This window comes from Oryctolagus cuniculus, chromosome 18 (genome assembly GCF_051225735.1).
Source record: "Oryctolagus cuniculus isolate XC-2025 breed Fujian yellow rabbit chromosome 18, ASM5122573v1, whole genome shotgun sequence".
NCBI classification, from domain to species: domain Eukaryota; kingdom Metazoa; phylum Chordata; class Mammalia; order Lagomorpha; family Leporidae; genus Oryctolagus; species Oryctolagus cuniculus.
This window is the reverse complement of record NC_142884.1, coordinates 14,363,591-14,373,603: the sequence shown is the minus strand read 5'-3', so window position 1 is coordinate 14,373,603 and position 10,013 is coordinate 14,363,591. Positions and strand designations below refer to the sequence as shown.

The following is a 10,013-nucleotide window of genomic DNA, read 5'->3' as shown; positions in this document are numbered from 1 at the left end:
TATTTATTTATTTGAAAGTCAAAGTTCCGCAGAGAGATCTTCCACCCACTGGTTCACTCCTCAATTGGCCGCAACAGCCGGAGCTGCACTGATCCGAAGCCAGGAGCTTCTTCCGGGTCTTCCACGCAGGTACAGGGGCACAAGGACTTGGGCCATCTTCTACTGCTTTCCGAGGCCACAGAAGAGAGCTGGATCAGAAGTGCAACAGCCGGTTCTCGAACCGGCACCCATATGGGATGCTGGCACCAAAGGCAGCAGCTTTATCCACTTTGCCACAGCACGGGCCCCCAATTTTTCTTAATATGCAATTTGCATGAGCTGTCTGAAGACTGTTTGTACATGTGGATTTTAAATTTTTTCTCCTTGGGGCTGCCACCATGGCTGTGGTAAAACTGCTACCTGTAATGCTGGCATCCGATATCAGTTCCAGTTTGTGTCCTGGCTGTTCCACTTCCAATCCAGCTCCCTGCTCATGGCCTGGGAAAAACAGCTGGAGATGGCCCAGGTATTTGAGCCTCTACCACCCACGTGGGTGGAAGAACTGGAAGAAGCTCCTGGTTCTTGGCTTTCACCTGGCCCAGTGCTGGCTGTTGTGGCCATCTGGGGAGTGAACCAGTGCATGGAAGCTCTCTCTGTAATTCTCCCTTTCAATAAATAAATATATCTTTAAAAAATTTGCCCCAAAATTTATCTTTTCTAGAAAAAGTTTTATTACCTACATGAAAGGCAGAGAAATACCTATCTTTATATTAAAGTTGTTTGTCAAATGTCTGCAACAGGGCTGGACTCAGGCCAAAGACAGGGGCCAGGAACTCCATCTGGGTCTCCCACAGGGGTGGCAGGAGCCCAATTCCAGGTGCTGCGATATGGGATATGGGTGTCCCAAGCAGGAGACGACTCCTGGCTTAGTGTTACCCTGAGCATCTAAGGGAGTGACTGGCAAGATACTCATTTCCTGCTCAGGGAGCCATCATGGGGACTGCGAGGTGGTGCAAGCCCCTGAGGCCCACAGGGAGGGCCTGGCTGATGCGGCAGGCGCCTGGCCCGGCTGTGGGGAGGGGCTCTGCAGAAAGCTCATGTGTGCGGGCTCATACCTGCTGAGTGTTCTAGGGGATGGAGGCAGCCGTCCAGTTGCAAATTGAAATGTTCTCTGCATTCTCAGTGCCTCTTGGGGTGCCTCCACCCGAGTCCCAAGGGGCCACAGTCCCTCCCTGACAGGTGATGCCCCAGAGTCCAGGGTGCCAGTGTTTGCCTGAGTATCAGCTGCGAGCTGGGGCTGTGGGGCCTGCCCCGTCCCTCTGCAGACAGCTGGTGACCACAGCAGCTGACTGACTGCTCTGCTTGTTCCTCGTCTAAAACGGGACACGGGACAGGTATTTGGAGGTGGTTAAGACACCACTTACAAGGCCTGTGTTGCGGCAGAGGTTAAGCCACCATGTGCAATGCCAGCATCTCGTTTGGGAGTGCTGGTTTGAGCCCTGGCTGCTCCACTTCCAATCTAAATCCCTGCTAATGTGCCTGAGAAGGCAGAGGAAGATGGCCTGAGTAGTGTGCCTCTGCCACCCATGGGGACAGCTGGATGGAGCTCCTGGCCCCTGGCTTTGGCCTGGCCCAGACCCGTCTGTTGCTGGCATTTGGGGACTGAACCAGGGGACAGCAGATCTCTGTCTCTGCTCTTAGGACGCCCACACCCCACATGAGTGCCTGGGTTCCAGCTCCATTCCTCATTCCAGTCTCCTGCTCATGCAGAGCTGAGAGGCAGTGGTGACAGCTCCAGTACTTCCTGCTGCCCACATGGAGACCCAGATGGAGTTCCCGGCTCCCGGCTTTGGCCTGGCCCAGGCACAGATCTTGTAGGCATTTGGGGAGTGAACCTGCAGGTGGAAGATCTCTCTGTTGCCTAAAGTAACCAGGGACTGCAATGGCAGCTGCCGCCATGTCGCAGGGTACGTGGGGGCTGAAGCAGCAGTGCCAGGTCCTCCTGTAGTCTGTGAAGCCCTGTGTGCACACGGTGCACCTGGGTCTCCCATAGACAGTGGCTACTGCCCCCATCTCTTCTGTCCTGGCTCCTACTGCAGTCACACTGGCTACCTTGTGAGTGCTTAACCCCGGGGGCCCTTGCCCCACAACCTCTAAGAGCTCACCCCTTTCCCCCTTCAGGGTCCCACCTGACAAACAACCACTTTTTTAGGCTCCACGATTCCTGGATGGTAGCGCGTGGGTCTCATTCACTGCCAGCAGGCAGTGGCTGTTCCACAGACGTGGTTAGTAAGGAGGGAGTATCAACACAGTGACTGTTTTTCCTTTTAATTTGATCCAGGGAGTGGGGGTCTGTGCCCCGGGGCCTGGGGGCCATGGCTTCCCTAACTCCAGGAGTCCCCACAGCTGCACACCCACAAGCTCGCCCGGGCACACAGGGACACAGTCTAGGCTGGGCCACTGGTGGGTGACCAGCCAGAGACAAGGGTGGTGTTGGCAGGGGGAGGGCACCGGCCTCAGTTTCCCTCAGCTCTTGGAGTAGCGCCGGAGCAGCGAGTCCCGGTAGAAGCGGAAGACGTGTTGCGAGGCAGTCTGGGCTGCAGCCAGGCACTGCTGAAGCTGCCCAGGGGGAGACCAGTCAGTGTCATGGTTTCACCCTGCACCCACCCATGGCTGGGCTAACTCCCAGAGCCCTGAACCCATTGGCTCCCCGAGGCAAGGCAGGTGGTGGGGGGCTGTGTGCTCCCCTCCTTCCCATGTCCCGAGTTCACTGAGTAGGACACAGGGAGAGGAGAGAGGGCGAGGAATTCGGTGTTCAGTCCTCAGCCCAAGGGGACTGGGCATCCTGACACCTGCAAGGGCCCTTGGCCTTGCAGAGCCCCAAAACCTCAGTGCTCACAGAGGGCTTGGGAGTTCATGCCCTGGGCCCCAAATAACCTAAAGAGCCATCCAATCTCCACACAGGTACCTCAGCATCTGAGTAGAGCCCCTTGGTGGTAGACATCAACAGCTTCCGGTCCACACTGTCCAACGCAAAGGTCAGCACTGCGCGGGCCTCCTAGGGATGATGGGGAGATGGTGGTGGGAGACCTAGGTCCTTCCGCTTAGATAAAATCTCAGTGAGTCCCAAAGAGGAGGCTCCTGACCCTTAGCCTCGAGGCCTGGCATTCCCATAGCCAGGTGCACTGGCTACAGACCACGCCCTCCCTGCTTCCCTGGGCAGTGGCTCCCCACACCCGACTCCACCCATGGTGCTGGTCATTCACCAGGTGTCTCTCAGTCTCTCCCCTGCCTTCCAGGCTCTGTACCCTGGAAAATGGAAGCCAGCAAACTACATTTCCCAGAATGCCTTGCCAGGCAATGTTGCCAGTCACTTGGGAGACTGCAGGCAGCAAAAGCTACACCTGGGTCTCCCATAGACAGTGGCTACTGCCTGACTGCGATGGAGGGAGGACAGGTTCTGGACTTCAGCTGCCAGGACAGAGCGGGGACATCTTTTGTGCATCCAGAACCGACTGCCGCGTCTCGGACACAGGGCAGGAGCTGGCCTGCAGCAGCAGCAGCAACACAGGCCGGTGAGGCTGCTCACCTCCGGGAGTTGCCCTCTTCCCTTTCTGCTCTTCCAGCTCTGCTAACGCTGGTGTGGCCAAGTCCCTGCCTTATGCTTCTCTATCAGAAACACCCCCGGTGGAGGCTCTTCTCCCGACAGCTTACAACCTTGAAAGTCCTGGGCGGGTCACTCAGAACCCCTAGTGCCCCAGGACTCTGGGAACTGCAGCCAGTGAGGGACACTCTCTCTCATCCCCTTTGCTTTTGAGTCCCTTGAAATGGACTCAGGGAGCTGAGCCACAGCCTCAGAAGATGCTGGGCCCACAGAAGGAAGCCAAGGTGAGGAAAACAGCAGGGCTGATGGGGCTGGCACTGTGGGGCAGTGGGTTCAATGCTGCCTGCAACACCTGCATTCCGTATGGACGCTGGTGAAGTCCTGGCTGCTCCCTTTCTGATCCAGCTCCCTGCTAGTGCACCTGGGAAAGCAGCAGATGTCCAGATGCTTGGGCCCTTGTGGTCCACATGAGAGACCTGGATGGAGCTCCTGGCTCCAGCTAAGTCAAGCCTCAGCTGTTGGGGCCATTTGGAGAGGAAATCAGCAATGGAAGTTCTTCTCTCTCACTGTAACTCTGCCTTTCAAATGCATAAACGAATAATCTCCAAAAAAAACAAAAAACAGCAAGCAAGAGTGTGAGTAGTGGGAAATCCTGACAGGGCCTGGGGCCCTGGCTCTGGCTAACTTCTGTTCTTTCTCAGTTTGGTGAAGACACCCAGTCCTTTCCCTGCTTTGCTGATGTAAGTCTGGGGTGGGTTCCTTGCACCTGCGGCTGAGGGGACCCTGAAGAGCAGAACAGGGGCGAGACGCCTGGAGGAGGAGACAGCCCTTCAGCGCCCTGGTCTTCCCACCAACCTTCTCTTGCTTGGCCGTGGGGTCCAGCACGAGGGTGCCATCAGAGTCCAGGGCACAGGTGACCCCGCAGAAGAGAGCCCGCATGGGCACACCCGCGTCCACCAATGCCATGCAGGCAGCATTCAGGCAGCAGGCCAGGAGCTGAGCACCACGGGTGGCAGTGGTTAAAGAAAAGTCTCTGTTCACGGCTGGCCAGCAGAACACACCCCCGCCTCCCTTCAGCCTGCCCATGCCTGGGGCAGACATCACCAGTGGGTCACAGAAAAGCAGCCGGGCAGGGGCGTTCCAAGTGGTTCTGGGATCAGGAAAGCCCAGGTTCCAGACCTGGCTTGGGTGTCTCAGCCGTGAGGCCTTGCCCAGGAGACCTGCAGAGTCTGTCACCATGATGCTTACTGAAGTCAGCCGCAGGCATCTGCAGGGCAAGTGTCCGAGACAAGAAACCTTCCCCGTCACGTGGGGAGGAGCACAGAATGCAGGAACCCAGCACTCCCAGGCGGCAGAGCTGGCAGGGCCCTGGAGCAGCCGTCTGCCCGTCAAGGGTGGGGTGTGGCACAGCGGAAGGCGGGCCCAGCACTGGTCACACCTGGCTCTGCCTCAGTCTTCCTCCCCAGACCCAGCAGAGCAGAATGGGCGCCAGCTTCAGTGTCAGTCACATCCGGCTCTGCCCTTCACCCTCGGCCACTTCCTCTGAATTTCAGCTCCCCCTCTGTAAAAGGGGCCACCACAGCTCTTCTGTGCTGCTGTCCACACAGCGCCGCCTCCAGCAATGCCTGCTCTGGCCCTCGCCCTCAGCCTCACTTGCTGAAACCACAGGGATCTTTAGGGGCAAGCTCCTGACTCAGGAGCTCTGCCTGCTCCAGGCGAGCCCAGTGCTGAGAGCGTGAAACCCACACTAGGGTGCAGGGTAGAGGGCACTGGCACAGGCTCTGGGGTCAGAGTCCTGCCTCTGCCACTCTCAGCGGTGCGGCCCTGGGCCAGCCTGTTCCCCTCTCTGGGTCTGTTTCTTCAGGAAACAGGAAGGGAAGGACGTGCAATGCCGGGGCCGTGGGCTCCAGCCCCGAGGGTCCGTACTCTGCACATCAGGAAGTGGCTGAGGCACTGAGGACAGCGCCTGCGTGAGTGGAGATCTCAGCTGGGTCTGCTCTCCTTCAGTAACTCAGGGCTGGGGGCGGACACCGGGGGCAGCAGGGAGATGCTGCTCGGGACACCCGTGTCACAGTGCCTTCAGTCCAGCTGCCTGCTAATGTCCACCCTGGGACGCTCAAGTGTCTGGGTCCCCGTCATACATGTAGGAGACCTGAGTTCTGAGCACCTGCTTTGGGCATTTGAGGGAGTAACCAGTGAATGGAAGCTCTCTGTCTGGATCAGAAGTGGACCAGCTGGGACACGAACCGGCACCCATAAGGGATGCTGGCACTGCAGACAGCAGCCTTACCCACTACGCCACAGCGCTGGCCCCAATCAATAAAATATTAAAAAAAAAAAAAAAAAAAAAAAAAAAGCTAGCAGGCTGGGGAGGACGTGAGAGCAGTAGCAGGGTTTTGTGCGTTCACTGATCCATGACATGGGTTTTGCAATTTGAGAGATCTCTCTCTGGCTTTCAAATAAATCAAATCATTAAAAAAAAAATATCAAGTTAGTGCCTATGAAGTGTCTAGGGGATTTCTGGCCAGCAGAGGGTGTGCACCTGGACCTCAAGGGAGGCAATCAGGAGGTTCTGGGGGAGGTGGCTTAGGAGCAAGGATACGGAGCCAGCGTCACTGACGATCTGCAGCACCACAGTGATGGAGGTGCGCGGGTGCAGCGCCCCCAGCACGACGGCCTCGCATGTGTTCCGGATCATCCGCTCCCGGTTCCTCTCTGCCACCCCTGGGGAAAGCGAGGGCAGGAGTCGGGCTCCTTCCCCATTGGCTCACCGCCCTCAGCTGCGGTGGTGCAGGCACTCACACGGGTGACAGAGCATGTCCAGTGTGCGGCAGGCAGGGGGGTAGCCGCCACCCACCCCACCCCTGCTTCCCCAGCATGCACCAAGGGGGCTGTCAACCCTGCTCCCAGCCCATGGGGACCAGGGACCGGGGAGCAGAGGGTAAAAGGGCAGAAAAGCAGGTTGATGGAAAGAACGGGGATGGAGGTAGAGACAAAAGTGACAGCGACAAAGAAACAGCCAGGGAGGCGAGAGGGAGCAGTGGAGAGTGGGGACAGCGGGCAGGAGGCGCCCGTGGGGGCAGCCGGGTCCCATTACCAGGCAGCCCGATCTTCGGCCTCAGGATCACTTCGAGCGTGGCTTTGTTGAAGATCTCTTTGCTGACCTTCACCTCGGCCGGCCCGTACACCCCTGCCAGCACGGAGGTGTCGCCTGGGGAGACAGCAGGGCAGGCTTCACCTGCACGGTCCCGGCCTCGGCGGCCAGGCGCACCGCTTTACCGGATGGGCTCTGAGCCCGACGGCCGGGTCCCTGTCACCCCTGCCACTTGGTGACACGAGTGCTTTCAGCACCTACCTGTCCAACCCTGCTTTCTCACCTGCAAAGAGGACAACGCTGCCTCCCCCGTGGCATCCTGGTTCAGCGACACAGTTCACTCAGATCGCCGCCTGGCACAGGCCGGGCGCCCGACAGACCGTGGCTGAGAGCAGCTGCTTTACCAGGAAGTTCTTCCGAGGAGCTAACCTCCTCCCTCTCGCTGCAGCGACCTCTGCATCTCCTTCCGCAGCTTCCCCAGCCCAGCTCCCTTCTCCGGGGCTCCCAGCCCCAGATTCTGCAGCGGCCCAGACAGCTGAGAAGGGTAAATACTCAGGTGGAGCCTGACTCCTGCTTTTTCTCAGAGCAGGTCGGGTGTAAGGGGAGGGAGGACTTGGGCATGAAGGGCCTGGCTCCTCGTCCCATCGGCCTGCTCCAGCTCTGGAACGGGGATGAATTTGCTCCCCTTCCTGGGCCTCTGTGTTGCCATGTGCACGGGGCAGACACCGCCCTGTAACGGTCTCCAGCCTGTCTGACCTCAGTCCAATTAGAAATCTGTTTACAGGGACCCCCAAAATCGCAAAACCCACGTCATGGATCAGTGAACGCACAAAACCCTGCTACTGCTCTCACTTCCTCCCCTGCTTGCTTGCCTTTTTTTTTTTTTTAAAAGATTTTATTTATTGGGGCCAGTGCTGTGGCGTAGTGGGTAAGGCTGCTGTCTGCAGTGCCAGTATCCCTTATGGGTGCCGGTTCGCGTCCCAGCTGGTCCACTTCTGATCCAGCTCCCTGCTGTGGCCTAGGAAAGCAGTTTTTGCTGCAAATCAGCACAGCTCCAGCTGTTTCAGCCAAGTAGGGAGTGAACCAGTGGGTGGAAACCACCCCTCCGCCTCTCTTTCTCTCTGTGTGTAACTCTTTCAAATAAACAAATAAATCTTAAAAAAAAAAAAAGAGAGAGAGAGAGAGATCTAGCATCTACTGGTTCACTCTTCATATGGCCACAATGACAGGGGCTAGGCCAGGCAGAAGCCAGGAACCAGGACTTGTTCTGGTTCTCCCTGTGGGTGGCAGGGGTCCAGGCACTTGGGCCATCTCCACTGCCTTCCCAGGCACATTAGCAGGGTGGTGGACTGGAAGTGGAGCGGCTGAGAGTTGAACTGGGGCCCGCATTCGATGTCAGCACTCCGGGTGGCGGCTTAACCTGAGAGTCTGCAAAGCACTGACTGTTATTCCACAGGGTCCTATGGTTTTGCAGTTTTAAAATTATTTTTAAATTTTAATTAATTATTTTGAAGGCAGAGTGACAGAGAGATAGCGAGAGCTTCCATCTGCGGGTTCACTGTTCAAATGCCTGCATCAGACAGGACTGGTCGAGGCTCAAGCAAGGAGCCTGGAACTCCATCTGGGTCTCCCATGTGGTTGGCAGGGGCCGCACTTGGGCCACCACCCTGTTGCCCTTCCAGGTGCATTAGCAAGGAGCTGGATCAGAGGCAGAGCAGCCAGGGCTCAAACGGGCACTCATGAGACGCCAGCCAGGCCAGCAGCTTAACCGGCTGCATCACAGCTCCCACCCTGCTCTGGGGTTTCAGACCGTGGGAAAGGCTACCTTTCTCCTTATTTCTTGTGTTCTAAAACACCTCAGCAAGACAGCCAAGCTGGAGGAGGGCTGGGCAAGTCTCCAGGGAAGAGACAACCGGGGGGGGGGGGTTCTGCTCCTGGGAGACCCAGTTTGCCCTCACCCCGGGGTGCTCTTAGTTCGGGGAGAATCTGTCCACCCGGAGGAGGCACCTGAGCGGAACCAGGTCCTTGCTGGGGTCTTCACTCCTGCCTGTCCCACCGGTACACGGACCGGCCTCCCTCCACTCCCGGCTTCCAGGCCACGGCTCTGCCAAGTCTCTTCTCTCCACCCCGCATCCATCACCAACTGCTGCCCCACTCCCAGCCCTTCTCACAGAAGCAGTCCTTGAGAGCAGTCTCCACTCACGTCTCTTCTTCCTCCCCTCCCGGCCCCACCACTCCGCTGCCGCAGCCTGGAGCTTCACCAAGGACCCCCAGCGGCTCAACCCTCCCGAGATCAGCCCCCCTTTCAGACCGGAACAACTGGGCGGCCCTTTCATCTCACACCCTTCCTCTCGCCTCCGGGACACCTCCGTCTCCTGATTCGTCCCCTGCCGCACCTGCCGCTGGGCGAGCTCTTCACACTTCCGGGAGCTCTCAAAGTTGGGGGGGCCCGGGGGTTAGTGCTGGGACCTCTTCTCTTTTCTGTCTACGCTCATTTACTCGCATGGAAAGATGCGGATATTCGCTCACTTGGTGGGGTGGGAGTAGGGGAGTACCTGTCAAAGGTGAGGGCGTCATCTATACTATACTTGGGGGGTAATATGTGCCCCGCTCTAGGGAGGAATTAAACCCACGGCGATGACCCGCCTACTCTACGCGGCATTTATGCAAACAGGCTGAGAGGGGCGCGGATCTAGTAAACGGAGGTGATTTACCCGGATAAGACCTTCCGAATTCTGGAAGTCATTCTTGCGGGGGTAGAGAGCGCTCCCTCCCGGTCTGGAGGGGGACGTGTGTATGCGGTGGATCCGGTAGTATCCACCCGAGCAATACGTTCCGCGGCAGTGAAGGAGAGGCAGGGGCCAGCTCGCATAGCGGCGAGGTCGGCCTCAGTGTTCCATAGCCCGCTCTCCCACACAAACACCAAATGGGTGAACGTGACCGGGGCGGTACGCACCTGGGTTAAGTTCTTACCTTGCAGGAAAGAAGCAGAGCCATCCGGCCTGGACAGCAGGTTCTGTTCGCAAGCAAAGTGCCGGAGGCTGCAGCCAGGGCCCCGAGAGCGACACTCTGTCCCAGTGTCAGCGTGGGCATTGGCGCCAGCAGCCACCACCCCCTCCATAGTCCCAGAGCCCACGTGCAGGCCGGACCGTCGCTTCCGCCCAGCAGAGTGCGCTTGCGCGCAAGTTGCGTACCCAGTGCGCATGCGTGGGTCCGCTGGCTAACTGGGCGCGCGCACGTGGGTTAGGGTTTACAAACAAATATGACTCCGTCCGCTCCCCGCCTCCCCACTAAGGCAAAGCCATTGGACAATAGAGGAAAGGGGGCGGGCTTTGG

At 58.2% G+C, this 10,013-nt stretch overlaps 1 protein-coding gene across 1 annotated transcript; it reads right to left on the bottom strand.

The window, feature by feature from the left end:
* Positions 1-2,291: 2,291 nt before the first annotated feature.
* Positions 2,292-9,827, bottom strand: EXOSC5 (exosome component 5). Its single transcript, XM_002722310.6, has 6 exons — positions 9,651-9,827; positions 6,681-6,794; positions 6,186-6,307; positions 4,439-4,579; positions 2,948-3,037; positions 2,292-2,598 (listed from the first exon to the last, which is right to left on the bottom strand). Exons 1-6 carry the CDS (start codon positions 9,796-9,798, stop codon positions 2,506-2,508), a joined length of 708 nt encoding a protein of 235 aa, XP_002722356.5. The 5' UTR covers positions 9,799-9,827; the 3' UTR covers positions 2,292-2,505.
* Between the last annotated feature and the right edge of the window lie 186 nt (positions 9,828-10,013).

What these genes read in the sequence shown, in the direction of transcription:
- EXOSC5 (XM_002722310.6), bottom strand. Translation starts at nt 9,798, where the DNA reads ATGGAGGGGGTGGTGGCTGCTGGCGCCAATGCCCACGCTGACACTGGG. An exon ending in CCACGGCCAAGCAAGAGAAG is followed by an intron (nt 3,038 to 4,438) that starts GTTGGTGGGAAG and finishes CATCATCCCTAG; the next exon opens with GAGGCCCGCGCAGTGCTGAC. An exon ending in GGCTCTACTCAGATGCTGAG is followed by an intron (nt 2,599 to 2,947) that starts GTACCTGTGTGG and finishes CCCCCTGGGCAG; the next exon opens with CTTCAGCAGTGCCTGGCTGC.